Below are 16,764 nucleotides of genomic sequence, written 5' to 3' on the forward strand. Positions count from 1 at the left end.
CAACCCACAGCAGGTAACCAGCAGAACCAAGAGAATGGGAAGCAAATGCTGCTGTATGGCAAGGGAATTCTGCTTGCCCTACATTCTTTGCTCTTTTATCTGCATGGCCAAGTATTTAGGGTGAAGTGGTAAAGGTTCATTAACAATATTAGCCAATTTTCTGACAGCATATAAACTGAACATATGTTGAATACAACAGATTTCTACAGCTATTTTAAAGCTATTTGAACAAAGACTTTTTAATATTCTATATTTCTACCCTAAATAAATCCAGATGGACTACAAGGATGCTCACTGATACCTAAGAAAAGTCTTTGATTCACTAGGTGGATCTAAAAAAGGGTGACAGGACATGGAAATGTTGCTCCCTCAAGTATTCATATCAGTGAGATAACTTCACTGAAATATTTTAACAAAGACTAATGAGCCCAGAAATTCAATTTTGGTACCAAATACAAACTAGAGACCCAGTAGTTAAGGGCATCACCAATACAGAATACTAATTCATTTGCAATCTATCACAGAGGAGGACAAAACAATAAAAAGCAGTTCACTTCAAGATGTTAATAGATGAAAACCTAACAGAAGATATGGTCATGAAATAACACAGATTACAAACTAAGCTGGAGATTGGGGGAATGTTAAGGGTAAAATTATGGTTGTTGACTAAATATATTATACTAGGGGTCGCCAGGGATTAAAATTCAATCCCAATAAAATACTCAAGTCAGTTTGGGATTTTTGTGGTGGTTTAATTACAATAGTAGGAAGAAATTAAGAAGAAGAGAGAAGAAAAGGAATTGGACTGCTCTGGCAAGTCAGATGGGAGTTTAGAGGTCAAGGAAAGGAGGACAGAAGGAATTGGTCACCTCACCAAGGTCACTTGGGGAAGACGCCTCACCTAACCCACGCTAGAGCTTCTCCCAGTCACCTCACCAGAAAGCTACGAATGCCAAAACCTGACGAGCTGCAAGCATGCCAAAATGTCACCCAGCACTTCCCACGCTGAAAACAGAACCCATCGTCTCTAAGCGAGAGAGAGAACAAGAGTGCCAGAGAGAGGGGAAGTGACGCGAAATATATAGACAGTTCTTCCTGTGTCTCACCTGTACCAATGGTAGCCTAAGATTGACTTAGAACAGCCCAGGGGGTCTGTCAGTTGTTTCTTATTTGTCACTTGCTAGCACATGTTGGTCATAGGCCATCCTCCTCAAAACTTAATCCTTAAGTGGGGGTGTATACATTCCTGGTTGCTAGAATTCTAAGACTAAGCAAAATGGAGAAAATCTAAAATTCACAGGAATATCAGAAGTGTATCTAGATTAGCTTAAGTATCTGACAAATTATCCTCTCATTGACAAGATGGAGGAAATGGGCTCGATGTTGGGACAGTTAAATAATTCAGATCCTGTTGAATAACTGGATTCAAAGAAATCATTAAATTAATGGTTCAGAGGAAACTTTTTTTTTAACCCGTACGTTCTTAGTAACACCTCTGAGACACATATGGGGCTAGGCAAATGGGGTTAAGTGACTTGCCTAGGGCCACACCCCCTAGGAAGCATCTGAGGTCAAATTTGAACCTAGGTCTAGTACTTTTATCCACTGTACTACTTAACTGCTCCTCAGAGTAAACCTGAAAGGAGTTGCCTAGCAAAATGCAACAAGGGTTTAGCCCTGTGCTATTTAAATTTTTATTAGTTTATTTTAAAAAGTAAATGACATGCTTATCCCATTTTCATGACACAAAGCTAAGAAGAATAGTTAAGGTATTCAATGAGTCAGGATTCTAAAAGAATATAATACTAAGTATAATGCTGGGCCAGAGGAAATTTAAAAAAGATAAAAAGTTTTGCACTTAAATTTAAAAAGTCGGTATTGCAGGTATAAAGATGGAGAAGGCATAATGCCTAGACAACCACTCATCTAAATATGATTTGGAGGTTTTAGTGGATTATGAGCTCAATGAGTCAATAGTGATTGATATGGTAACCACAGAGTGTGATAATTCCAATGTACTTTGCTCTAGAGTCAATCATATCTAAAGTACTTGGATAGTCCTGGGGCACCACATTTTAGGAAGAATATTGGTAAAATGGGCAATGTCCAAAGGATGGCAATAAGGACAATAAAGAATTGCAAAATCAGTTGAAGGAGCTAGGAATGTTTGTTTGGACTGGAATCTGTGATACAAAACAGGAATTAGATTTGTTTTGCTGTTCACTAAATGCCAGGACTGGTGGCAAAAGGTACAAGTTGCAGAATGCACATTTCAAGTTGCATCAATTAATTTCCTTGATCTAAGGAAAATTTTACTAGCAAGTGAACCGAAGTAGAGTGGGATGCCTTGGGAGGCAAGGGGGATCTCCCTCTCTGTATGACTTCAAAGGTAGGCTGGGGAACAACTTGGAGTGAAGATTTTTGTACAGGTAAGGCTAGGGCCACACTTCTTAGGCCCCTTCCAGCTTTGAGATTGCATGACTGTGTGTAACAAAACAAAACAAAACAAGATTTGGGTCTGTCTCTCGCTGCATACCATATAAAACCTATTCTTTTTGAAAGATGTACAAATTATTGTTGGGTCAGCTTGGATGTTCTGAAGAACAGGGTTTTCAGATGCTTTCATCTCTATAGTTGTTGCAGAGAGATGCTTCTTGGCTACCCCTTGGAACAAAGCCAACTGCATGACTCTAATGTTTTCTTGTTTGCCAAGAATACGCACACATCTGTAAGATATAAAAATACATTATTAAAAATTTAAAGTAAAAGTTCTCTTAAGTGATATAAGAATTTATATAGGCAAAAATATAGAAGCAATAGAAAATGACTGATGAAAGGTAAAATTACTATTTCCCTTTGTCTCTCATACCCTCCTACATCACTAAATTTTATCCTTGTTCAAAGTCCTAGGTTGTTGTCTCTTCCTGTTTTACAAAAAATTGACTTTCAGGTGGGTAGTTTTTACTCTCCTCCATTCTAACTGCCTTTTAGCCCTCTAGTGTTTTTGTGTTGCCAAGAATTGCAATATAAACTAGTTTATATGCAGGAATGTATAGAGTAGGATTTTATTTTTCATTAGACATACTTTTCATTCATTTGACAGTATCCGATTGTGGCTAGTCTGTACTAGGAAGAAGCTGACTATTTGCACAAAAGGCTTCTTATGGTTTCAAGCATTTTAAGTTCTGACTATTTCTGCCATAATACTGAATTCTGTGGTTAGGATTTTTGGCAATATATTGCATGAAAAGTTTACTTACAGCTTAATCAATAAGCCAAAAACAGACTGAAACTTGTTTTAAAAAGAAAAATAACCCCCCCCCCCCCGAAGTCTAAAATATTAAGCATATCCTCTTACCATTGCTTTTTTACACATGTGGATGGAAAATTTTTACATGTGATTACACACAACAGAAATACCAGAAAAAGAAGTCATAACATTTGGTTAAGTTTAGGCATTTGGGCTCAATCCATTTGGTCTTTGTGAAAGCAAAACTCCTATTGTTTTCCTTGAGTAAGGATAGCATGAACGGGCCCTCTTCATGTCAAACTACTTTAAATGCCTAATAAGGAAACATTTATATTAAGACTTACCGGTTTGTTTCTACATTTATGACTTTAATTCCCAGCATTGTTCCATAGAGCACAAAGTGTCCAGTTTCATCAAAAATGATGTTAATTAGTCTTACAGCATCCACCTTCTCCAACTCACGTTCCACAGCCATCCGCCGTCCAAATTCCATGTCTGGTAGTTGCTGCCTCATCTGCTGTAGCTCAGTAAACATCTAGGAAACAAAACCACCATTTCCAATGGCATAACAATGAACAAAGAAAGTCTTTTCTTGCTTGCAGCAGAGCCTAGAAGTTTCCTTTTTAGGAGTATTTGTAAGAGACTTATAAACAAAGTATAACCTAAGCTTTAGGGCAGACATATGCCGTGGTAGGTTCAATATAAAAAGTAATTAGCATTGACCAGTTATCACACTATGCTCTTTTTTTGGAAAACTTTGGAAAATAATCTACTTTCTTACCCATTTAGTGATATTTCTGAATGAAATAGAAGGCTTGCTCTCATCCCTAAAATAAGAAAAGATCTTAAGGTCCAATGCTATCTCAGCAAGAGGAACACATGTTCACAGGACCATAGACTCAGCACTGAAAGAGACCTTTGAGATTTTCTGGTACAATCGCCTTGGCTTAAAATATGAACATCATGAAGCATAGCAGGCTCAAATGATCTTTCAATTCAGAAGAGACAAGATATGTCAAAGCCACTCAGCCTGGCATGACAAGAGGCAATTCTAGACTTGGAAGTCCAGAAAGAACAGTTTAGATTCTGCTTCTGAGCCTAGCTGTATGACGGAGAAAGTTACTTAACTTCTCTGTCCCATTATCTCATCTGCAATATGGAGAGATTAAGTGCTTGATTACCTTCTCCATTATTAATCCATTGATATATCCTCTCAAAGATAAACTAAAGCACTCCATAAGCCTTAAGGGGCTATATTAAAATTGGGTACTATGACAGATTTGCATCAGTTTCAGAACCCAGTCCACTGCTCTATTCATTAAAATATGAGTGAAACTATTTCTCATGAACTTGGTAAAGTATATACGTATTTTCCTTAGGTTTCAAAAGTAGTTTTTACATCTAAACCACTGCTCCTAAAGTCCTTTAGTTTGGTTTGGCAGTTAAAGATGGATATCCTGCCACTACCCTTTGCCAGTTTCCCAAAGGACACTATGATCTCTGATGCACTTTTTTTATCCTCTGACCTATCAGTGCATCACTGGACAGTCCACTGCCAAGAGTTAATTTCAATAATAGTTTTTTATTGCAACTGGAAAAATTAGGCAGAGGGTATAGAGCTGTGTTGGCAAACCTACGGCATGCATACTAGAGCCTGCCAGAGGAAACTGCTCCCCACCTCCTCTCTGAGGACATTTCTCACATGACCTACCCCTCTGCTCAATGGCAATGCCCTGTCTGGGGTAAGGCTGAAGGCTCACATGGGGCTTGAGGGGTGCAGTTTGGACACTTGGTCCCTAGGTCTCAAAAAGATTTGCCATCACTGGTATAGTTTCCTTGGTGCAGACTAGCTGATGGTGTTAGTCTTTTTCATTGATACATGAATAATTATCTCTAAACCAGGCATGAAAAAATCTTAAAAGTTCTTTCCTCATCTCTTTATCTCACCCCATTCTGGCAGATGCTCCTCACACTTTAATGGAAGTAGGAAGCAAAAAAAGAAGCCAAAGCTGAAAATGGGATATATGCCTAGGGCTAGGAGTATGAAGGAGGCCTAAGGGATCTCATAACATAGAGCTAAACAGTCTAAGAGTATGGCTAGTGTCTGTGACCCTGGAGGCAGAAGAAATGGCACTTGAAACCTTAGAACATGTTTTCATCACTTAGTTTGTCGGGGTGATTTGCTTCCAGGCTCGGAGATAGACATTTGGCTCCACAAAATTAGCTAAGCACATAGCTTCTATTAGGTGCCTTTTTCTAGGCTTAAAGCGTTACATGGTAAATGTAATATATTTACTTCTGTATTACAAATTCTGTAATATCCAACATAGTTGTTAAACTCTTCCCTCCAAAAAAATGAAGGGCATCGTCTCTATATTTCTTTTCAGTATAGATGAATTTTTTCTTTCTTAGCACTTCATGGTATACAAGAGCTTGACATACATGATTCTACTTAATCCTCTAACTCACTCTGAGAGTCAGGTGGTAGTATACCCATTTTACAGCAAGGCTCAGGGAGTTCAAGTAGTTTGCCAGCTAGGATACAACTAAGGTAACATTCAAAGCCAGACTCTCCTGACCCTAGGTCCATTACTCTATCTACTACAGCCTTACAAACTCAACTTAATTTTTTTTCCCTATTAGAAACAATAGTCCTTGAGAATAGTATCTTACTGAGAATTTATAAATGTTGCGAATCATCAGGGATTCACTAAAGAAGGAAAGGTAGCTGGCAATACTGAGGTCTGTAAATCCTAGGTTTAAATCCCATCCTTTCAGACTCATAAGCTGTGTAACCTCAGAATCAGAGCTGGAGAGCCCAGAACCATACAGGCAAGCTCCTTAATTGCTATGGGTCTCAGTTTCCTCATCTTTGAAATGGGGATAACAACACTGAGAGTATGGAGCTTACAAGATTGATGTGAAAATGATGTGATAATGGACAGATTATTTAGGAACTTTAAAGTGCTCCATGTAAACTGTCAATCATATTTATTACTGATACTATTAGATTTCAAGTAATACCTAACTTGCTTAGCCCTTGACAGTTAAAGAAACAAATAGCAGGAAGAGGCCTTTTATTTTCTCTAAGAGAAGTATGGTTTGTCTACAGATGACTTTGGCAAGATACATCAGAAACCACATACTCGATTGTGTGACCCAAATGAGAATCTTTTGGTAAGATCCCATTAGGGATATGGAAGATGATTAATTTATCCCCCAAACTGCATTGAAGACATCGTTATATTATAAAACACAAATACTATGAGAAACTCACTCTAATAGCCTCAAACATTCTGAGGACCAAAGAGTTTAAAGCATGGAGGAAAAGGTTTTTTAAACTTTGAACTGAAAAAAACATTTTTCTTCTCCAACTAAGCCCCACTTCCTTTTTAACAAATTCACCTCTGTGGCCACTAAAGGGGACTAGGCAAGAGTGTAGATGGTGAGTTCAATACAAATCATAAAATATTACTAGGAAAACAGTGTTTCACCATATGCTACTTAACCTCTCCCAATTAGGGGCAATCACTTTGTCACGCAATTTGCAATAAGGCAATGGATCTAGAAATATGGCAGCAGTGCTTGTCAGGTAAGTGCTAACAGAGAGAATATATAAGGAGGGGTATCTAGATTTAGAGGAAGAAGAACTTAGTCCCAATTCTTGGTTCTTTCTGTAAGTAGCTATATAACTCAGGTGAGTCAGTCAGCTGTTTATCTACTCTATTAATCTGTAGCTTAATTTTCTTATTTACCAAAATAGGCCATTAGATTAAATGGTATTCTAAGGATCATTCTAAGGTCTCAAAGTTCTGATTGGATTTGAAAAACTTCAAGTTTAATTAGAAAAGCAATTTATACTTAACTCTTATTAGCCTCAGTATTAGAGGGGTTGATATGAATCTTTTTAGCCATTAATCTTATAATTCTAAAAAGGTAAGAAGTAAAGATACAGATTCATCACTTTATAGAATAGATGTGTTTTAGCAAAGCTGGCTTTGTTAATTTCTATTAAGCCAGTTCTGTTTTTTTAGTTTTATTAGAAAATCAGAGATATGTTTCCATAATGACAACAATCTTCTAATGAAGTAAATTTTTAAAAACTTCTCACAAAAGTATACTTCTAAGAAGTATAATCACAAAGATGCTAGTAGGAAGGAGTGGGTTTTTAATGTAATTGAATCATTGTCATTTGCACTTAACAATTATAAAATAAAATCAAAATTAAATGGACTTACACTTAGCGATTCATCAAAGACTCTCATGAGTTTCCCAGTCAAAAACCTGAAAATCCTAACTTTTCTGTCTGAACCAATAGTAGCTATCTTCTTTCCATCGGGTGAGAAACATATGCTAGTAGGATAAGCCTTACATTTTGCAAACTCATATAAGTCAGTGTCTGTTTTATATTCCCAGTTCACATTTTTTGGGAATTTATATTCATGGGGAGGTCCAGTCCAATATTCAATCATTCCAGACTTATCAGAAGACACTACAGCTTTGTAAACTGGATTTAGCCGTATTTGAGTAAGGGGTGATGTATGGAGTTTATCGAAAATGTGAAGTGGTTTATTATCTCCTCGACCATCATAGATGAATATTTTTCCTGTGCTCTTTTCAGAAGCAGCAACAGAAGATATGGCATCCCCTGGGCAATAAATCCATTCACACTGTCCAGGAAAATAGCTGAAAAAGGAAAAATTGGGAATCAGGAAATAGAATAAGTGAACACCAAAAATACGGCCATGAACCAAACAGCAAGAATGATGTTTCAATATCCTGTACTAAAATGGGGAATATACTGGTACTGTGTCACATGGAATATGTGAAAGCACATAAACCTGAAATGCTGGTGATCTCATAAGCAGAAATGAAAAGGCACTAAAAAATGTCTCTCATTTTTATTCTCTTCCTAAGCAGAAGGAGCTGAATTGACAGCAATAGATAGTGGAGATCCAAAAACTAGACTTGGCTTCTCAGAAGCATGGTTGTGTGGAGAAACCGTTGCTGTGGGACTAAAAATTTTTACCAGATGATCCCTCCCAGGATGGACACTAGACCTCCTCAAAGACTCTAATGACCTACTCCACACAGTCTGAAGTTGGTAGTTTATACTTCCACATGCCCTTCCTAGGTTGCCAATTACCACCAATTTTGCTCAGGCCTATGGCTAATAAACACCTTCCTGTGGTTCTCTAATCTCTGATTCATAGTCACTGAATGAAAAGTCTATGACCTATAAAGTCATCTGGTCAGTCAAGTGTTAAGGGCTTACCCTGTGCCAGGCACCACAGTTGCAAAGACAAAGAACAAAACAGGCCCTTCTCAGAAGGAGCCTACATTTTAATGGGAGAGATAGTAACACAGAAAATTAAAAGACAATAAATAAAATACAATAAAAGGTAAATCCTAGTAAGTATATTCAGAGAGAAAGAGAATAACTACAAGGTGGTTTGGGAAGGAGGTCACCAGCAGTTGGGGGAATTGGGGAAATTTCATGTATAGATTCAATGCAGAGGTGAAGAGGAATGAATACATTCCAGGAATGAGGGTTTATATGTGAGAAACAGAAGCCAAGTCTGACTGGTCACAGAGTGCAGGAGAAGTCATGTCCAATGAGGCTAGAAAAAGAGTTTGAGACCAGGCTATGAAGGGTTTTAAAAGAAGAGTCTTTACTTCATCCTTGAAGTAACAGGAACAACAGAAGCTATGACATCCTTGGGGCAATAAATCCATTCATGCTAACACTATCAGGTTCTCTATAGCATTTCCAATTCTTTTTCACTCTCTTCCAGGGAGAAGACCGTACCTTACCATCCCTACCCCTGCCTCACTTATTAGATGATCTCAATACCTTTTACTGAAAGAATTTATATATGTCATAACCTCATTTCCCTCACTCCAAATCGCTCATCATCATGACTTGCTTCAGGCTCTGAAGAAGAGGTAGTCCTTCTCCTTGCCAAGACTATGTTCTTGGCTCTGTAGCTCTGACCTTGTACCTTTCCATCTCTTTCAAGCGCTAGCCTGTCTTAATGATAATTCAAAGCTATCCCTCTCCTTATCAAATATCTCAACCTTTCCTGCTCACAAACATACAAAGGCCTTGGTTTTTTTTTTTAAACCCTTACCTTCCATCTTGGAGTCAATATTGACTCCAAGACAGAAGAGTGGTAAGGACTAGGCAATGAGGGTCAAGTGACTTGCCTAGAGTCACACAGCTGGGAAGTGTCTGAGGCCAAATTTGAACCTAGGATCTCTGTCTCTAGGCTCTCAACCCACTGAGCTACCCAGCTGCCCCCCCCCCCCAGGCCTTAATTTTTAATAATAGCTTTTAAAACAATTTCTGAGGGTCTCCCCCCACTAGCCCACTCAAAAGTCAACTCATGAAGTATTTTTTAAAAAGAGAAAAAAAAAACAGTTCTGTAAAGCTAACCAATATATCAACCAAGTCTCATGATGTATGCAATATTCCACAACCATAGTCTTTTGACTTAGTGATGTACAGTTGCATTTTCTCAACTTATCAGGAAAAAGCTTCTGGGTCAATAATACAATATATCAATTTAGAGTTTGATTCATTTACATTGTTGTAGTCAGTGTTTGCCATTTTCCTGGTCCATTTTACTTCCTTCTGGATCAGTTTGTATACATCTGCCCATGATTCTCTGAATTCCTGAGATTAATACTTATGGTGGAATAATATTCCACTATCTCAATACACCACAATTAGTTTAGTCACTCTTTACCTGATAAGAATATTGCTTATAGTTTTTTGCTATCACAAAAAGAACTGCTTATACATATATATGTGAATCTTTCCTTTTATCATGCTCTCCTTAGGACGTGCATGGTGGAGGGCAAGGGGATATATATGTATCAATAAGATCTCCAAGTTAAAAAGTGTGGCCATTTAGTCACTTTTTGGAGCCAAAATTCCAAATTGCTTTTCAGAATGGTTGAACCAAATCAAAGCTCCACCAATACAACATTAGTGAACCTATCTTTCCATAGACTCTCCAACCCTGGAGATACTCATCTTTTCCATTTTTCCAATTTTCTTATGAAGCAAAATCTCAGAGTTAATTCCATTAGAACAAAGGTTCTTATCTTTGGGTTAGTGGACTCTCAAGGTATTTATAGACAGTTTTCAGGGGGTCTGTAAACTTGGATGAAGGAAAAAAATATGTTTTTGCTAACCTCTAAATAAAATTCAGTATTTTCTTCAATTATTTAAAAGCATTCTGAGGAGGGGTCCATAGGATTTACCAAACTGCCATTGGGTCCATAACATAGGCAAAGATAGAAACCCTGCATCCGAACATAATGAAGGAGTTTGGGGACATGTGACTAACAGGATAGAGACTAGACCTTTTTGCTAATTCTTGTAACATTCCACACTTCTTAAAAATAGGAATTAGGGATTAGAGATGAAACAATTTCAGGTCTCTCTATAGTCTAAGACATCAAGATCCCTAACGAGGTTAAAAAAACAACACAAGAAATGAACTAAAGCACAATAGGCTAATCCTTAATCCATAAAGTGGTCACTCTGCATTCCTTCATCTTCTACTATGCTCCAGCACAGTCTCATCTAAGAGCTTGTGAAAGAACTCATTTCTATTCCTGCCTTCTCCTTGTGTGTCCTGCCAAGGAACTGCCGTGCTGGAGTGCTGCTGTAGCAGCCATGTGGCTAGCTAGAATAGGCTTTTCTATCTCTCTGCCTTTACCTTTCCAAGTAATTCTAATAAACTTTAAAGACGATTTAATATTTAATCATTAATTTAATTACATAAATAAAAGGAAATTCAAACCGACTTGGGAATAGCCAAAACACCAGACCTGCTTCCATCCCAGGGCCTCATTAAAGGGAGAATTCATTGTGCGCATTTGTGTGGGGACCACCTTCATCACCACCAAACAACTGCTAACCAAATGCCAGGCAGACAGGCACAAAAGTCCTGGTGGCAGCATCCTCCCCCAAATTATCAGTAATGCTCCCAGCACAGACCTCACAACTACCCTCCACACTATCCTCTAGTGAAGGAGACAACCATTCCCACCAACTGTCACATATAAGATATGCAGGCCAGTCTAGCAAAAAGGCACTGTGAGGGACAGAATGAAGTAAATACCATGCAAGTCAAAGCACCAACACCATCCTGACCAGAATCTCCTCAAAGATTCTGATAGGGACAACCAAGGGTCCTGAACCTAAGAACTTTGGGAATAACAATGCATCCAGCCAACTGTCCTCAGACATAATCTGGGAAATAATCTCTGAGGAGACAGTGTCTGGCAATTACTCCTGCATGTGCCTCAGATTCTGAAGACCCAGTAAAGAAATTCGCCACTAAAGTCCTTGTCATTGTCAAATGTTTCAGCACTGATAGGATTTTTATAGGAGAAAATGACATTAAAAGAGAGACAGTACTAGCTGCTTCATCTCTGCACCATAAGGATGATGAGATGTACCCATCTGAATATGAGATGAAACCTGCCATATGTGTTATCTTCATTAGTACATGAGCTCCTCCAGAGCAGGGACTGTCTTATTTTTGTGAGAATCCTTTTAAGGCTGTAATTCAATCCCACTCTTTCATTGAATTATCAACAAGGCTTGGAGCTTATCTGTATAAGGAAGAAGCATGTGCATTCTGAGAGGCCGTCAGAAGCCTTGTGGCTCCTGGCATCTGGAAGCCCTGAAGCCCCTTGCTACATGATGCTTGCCTTGTACCATGAGACTCCTGACCTCTGGAAGATTGGCCTCCAACATGGACTGTAGTGAAGTCCGCTAAATCAGAGGAATTCAGGAAATGTGATGTCACAGAAGATATGTTTTGGGGTGGGAAAGGAAGGAGGCCTCTTTTTGCTTGTAATTGAAAAGAGAAGAGGTAGTTAGGAGAGGATATTGGTTTGCTTTGTGTGGAACAAAGGAAAGGGCCAGCAGATGAGCAATAGCTGGGGAAAAAGGCTTGTTTAGGAAAGTCAGTCACATGTGCCTGGTGCCTTTTCTTTCTCTGACCCACTCTTTTAATTTATTTAAATAATTATAAGTTAAGATACAGTCTTCAAAGAATTTTAGTCTTAACACTTTTCTATTAACCTTTGTTAATGATAGGAACTTAATAAATGTTTCATTTGTTCATTCAAAAACACTAGGCTATTCTGTACCCACCATAAACCACAAGAGGGAATGGAATGGAATAATGTCTTCCAAAGAATTTCAAGATGGAAGTCATTATGATATACCCTGTAAACCCGACCCTAACCATGAATGGAAAAAGATAAACATTTATTAAAAAAAAAAAAGAAGCAGCATGTGAATAATTTTCTAAAGAGAAATCAGACTTGAATGAATTATTTGTTTTTCAAATATCCCAAAGAATAAAAATACAAATAAGATAAACACAGCAATTAAGGACAGCAGTAAAATAAAAGAGACCATTAAAGATTTCTTCCTTAATTACTAAGAAAGCAAGGATAAATGCAGAAGTCAAATAGAAAAGATGGTGGAGAAAAAGGCCCGAAACATTATGAACTTAATCTCACAAAACCTTGACTACAAGTATATGAATATTTTTGTGGGGCTGAATTATATAATGGGAGGACACATAAAAAGGGAGTGGGGAGGAATATATGATGCACTCTAATCAAGTCAAAGGTTAACAATGAAAGGAAAATAATATCCATAGTCTTTTAGGAAGAAGAGAGGCCACAGAAGAATAGGCAAGAGGCAAAATATGGGATTGAAAAGGGAACACCTTGTTTCAGTAATAGAAGACGGTACCACTGATGAATGCTCTTTTGGAAGAAGATAAATATTGTGTAAAAGGAGATAGGGACCTTACAATGGGTATAGTCTTCAAGGATTTGGTGCTTAGAGAAAACACTCATCCTGCCTCAGAAGAACTAGAATTAGAACTCCTGGGGCCAACTGACACCCAGGAAAGTGCAAGGGTATGGACCCAGGGAGGAGATTTTAATGCAAGGGAAAAAATGACCTTAGTTTGGGCAAAGGTTAACTGCACAATCAGGGAGAGAGAAAAACTTCTACCATGGGACACAATACCTCTTCTTTATCACTTCTAGGAAAATGGGGCCAGGAGGCAAGATCTAAAAGGTGTATAATTGAAAATCTGTTAACCTAAAAAAGAACTACATTTCCTGGGAGCCAACTGACTTCTTGTCATTCCCTGTAGACAGGGAATAAATATTCAGTGGGCAGTCCAGGAAGTCAGTGGGCTCCTGGGAAATGTAGTTCTTTTTTTAGGGTAATAGATTTTCAATTATACAAAGGAAACAACATAGAAACTGTTTAGATAAGGGAATGCAAAGTCAAAAAAAAATAGAAGCTTTAATCCCATGAGGAATACAAAAGACTAAAGAAACTAAACAAATTTAAGAGTCATGAATCAAAGAGTAAAAGACTGGAAGAGAGAGAGAAGAAAGGCAAATAAATAATGAAGAGAATGAGGGAAAAGAAATCTTTTTAGAAAAAGACAAGAATTTAAATTTAAAAAACCCTAATGAACAAAATGAGCTGAATGGGAGAAGGGAGATTCATTTGACTATATAATTCAGATGGGGGAAAAGGGAGGCAAGAAATACCTTGCTAAAAGGAAGAAACAGTTAAGCAACATTCCAAAACTAGGAGAAAGAGGGACAACCAGGGAATGATTTGACAGTGAGATGAAGTAACTGAGAATGAATAGGGTCACTTTCAAATAGATTTAAAATAACTGGAAAGTACTGTGTTCACAGAAGAAAAGGGGGGAAAAACACAACAAATATTAGAGAAAAATGGAGGAAAATATGAACCTAAATTTCATAACTTTAAATAGGAATGGATTAAACCATCCAATAAAACAAGAGTGACAACTAAAAAAACAAAACTTTATAATATGTTCCTTACATTAAACATATTTAAAAAACAAAATATGCAAACAAAAATGAGAGGCTAGAGAAAAAATTTACTATCAATTAAAAAAAAAACTAAAAGATTATAATTGTATTGTCAAATAAATAAAAGAAACATTCCCAACATAAAAAGGAGTAAACAAACTCCACTCTACTGAAAGGAACTATAAACAACAAACCAATAACATTATTAAACTTCTATAATGAATAGCCACCTTACCCTACTGCATATTACACCCACAGACTTTTTTGATACCTATTGTGCTGTTTTTTTTAATCTTGCATGTGTAGCTTTGAAAAATCCTATTTTTTGTGAGAAGAATCTCTTAGACATGGAAGATGAGAGAAACCAGGGGAAATTATGGTGATGTAAAAAAACTAGAGATCTCAACACAAACTTACTTAAACAAAGAAGTAATGAGGACAGAGACAAAATATTTTTTCTTTCTTTGAACTGGTGTTTAGCAGTTACTTGCTAACTGATTTTGATTTGCACTTCTCTTAATATTTATGGTTTAGTGCTTTGGAATAATTGTTCACAAGAGAGTGTGCAGTTCTTTTTTTAAAGACATTTTTAAGACATTTTTACTGCTATTTTGTTTTTATATCCTACTTTTCCAAATGTATTCTTCTTCCCATTCCAAGAGAACAATACTCTATCACAAAGAATAAGGAAAGGGGGGGGGGAAGAGGACAGAAAAATTAAGCAACACATCAAAGAAGCCTGATATTGCAAATTATATTCTACACTCATAATCCCTCATCTCCTCAAAAAAGCAGGCAATGGGCCTTCTCATACATAACTCTTTAGGTCTTGATCGTTATTTCACAGCATTCAATTTCACTGTTTTGTTGTTGTGTTTTCCATTTATAAGGCATTGTAATTATCGTTGTATATATTGTTTTCTTGTTTCTTATTTAGTTCATACAAGTCTCGAGATTCTCAGTATTCACTATTATTTATAGCACAATAATATTATTTCACAAGCTTGAACCCAAAATTGTTTAATCACTCCTCAATTGATGGGCTTCTACTTTGTTTCTAGTTCTTTGTCACTTCAAGAAGTGCTACAGTGAATATTTTGTTATACATAGGGCTTTCTTTGTCATTGATTTCATTGATGTATATACACCTGGTAGTGGAATCTCTGGGTCAAAGAATATGGGCTTTCTAGTCATTTTATTTGTATAATTCCAAACTGCTTTCCAGAGCAGTTTGAGTCAATTCACCAAATCATTTTTACTACTATTTTGATATCAGTATTACTGATATACCTTTTAATTTCATGTAATCAAAAATTACCTGTTTTATCTTTTATGATCATTCCTATTCTTTGTATAATAAAGTTTTCCTTAGCCACAGGTGTAAAAGGTATCTGATTTCATTATCTTTGACATTTTTTTATAGTGTGACTTTTCATATTTGGGTCAGGCATATATTTTAAGCATATGATGTTTCTCCCTGATTGCTTTTCAGTTTTCCCATCAGTTTCTCTCCAAGAGGTCTCCAATATTTTACCTCTGACTCTGCCATTCCTTCCAAATTAACAATCTATATTTGTCCTCCTTTTCATTGACAAATCAATCATCAGAATTATCTATACTGTGTAATTGTTCCTTTTGTTTCCCTTGCTGACACATCCTCCATCTTGCCTCTAGCTCAAAACATGGGCATCCCCATAGGTTCTGAAGTAGCCCCTCTTCTTGTTTCCTTATGTTTTTCCCTTTAGCGGTCTCTATTTTTATTGATATCTTTAATCAACTAACTTCTAAATCTCTATGGCCACCTTCCTTCCCCTTCAATCTCTATCCCATACTTAAGTCCCACATCTCCTACTGCTTGATGGAAATATCCCCCTAATAGATATTCACTGGCCCGAAAACTCAGCATGTTCAAACTGAACTCCTAATCTCACAAACTGGTCTCTCCTCCAAAGTTCCTCATTTTTTTTTATGATATCACTATCTTCCTAATTATCCAGGTTGCTAACAAAGTTAGTCCAAAGTCTTCCCTGTTCACCTCACATCTAGCTACTTGTCAAGCCCTGCTAATTCAACTTTCCCAGCTTTTACATCTACCACTTTATTTCCACTCACATTGCCATGATCCTACTTTAGGTCCACATTAGCTCCTACTAATTTTTCTTCCAGTTTCTCTTTCTCCAATCCATCCTCCATACAACTATTCAAATAATCTTCCTGAGGCACAAATCTGACCGTATCGCTGCCCTCAAATACTTTCCTGGTCCTTATTGCCTTGTACTCCCTGAGAATTATAAAATTTGCACCTTGACCTTTAAGGAAGTTCATAATTCTTCTTCCAACCAACTTTTGCAGCCTTATTTTCTATTGTTCTCCTTCAAGCATTCCATATTCTGGTCAAATTATCTGTTCCTTGACCTGGACATTCTATCTTCTACCTCTATGCAAGATAATCTCTTATGCCTAGAATATGCTCCCATCCTTAACTCCACCTTTGGAATTCTTATTTCCTTTCAAGATTCAGGTTAGGTATTTTTTTTCCTCTATCTTCTCCCTAAACTCCACTGCTAGTCTTCCTTGAATTTACTCATGTGAGGATTATGTTGTATTCC

General features: G+C 37.2%; 1 protein-coding gene across 1 annotated transcript in view; it reads right to left on the reverse strand.

Annotated features, from left to right (window-relative positions):
• The window catches only part of PPWD1 (peptidylprolyl isomerase domain and WD repeat containing 1), a 36,466-nt gene that overhangs the window by 9,755 nt on the left and 9,947 nt on the right, over positions 1 to 16,764 (reverse strand). The window contains exons 5-7 of the mRNA XM_001381394.4: positions 7,489 to 7,936; positions 3,595 to 3,785; positions 2,537 to 2,726 (exon numbers count right to left, since the gene is read on the reverse strand). Of these exons, the coding sequence (XP_001381431.1) occupies positions 2,537 to 2,726; positions 3,595 to 3,785; positions 7,489 to 7,936 (829 nt within the window). The remainder of the gene's footprint in view (positions 1 to 2,536; positions 2,727 to 3,594; positions 3,786 to 7,488; positions 7,937 to 16,764) is intronic.

Source organism: Monodelphis domestica, chromosome 3 (genome assembly GCF_027887165.1).
Source record: "Monodelphis domestica isolate mMonDom1 chromosome 3, mMonDom1.pri, whole genome shotgun sequence".
In the NCBI taxonomy this organism is placed as follows: domain Eukaryota; kingdom Metazoa; phylum Chordata; class Mammalia; order Didelphimorphia; family Didelphidae; genus Monodelphis; species Monodelphis domestica.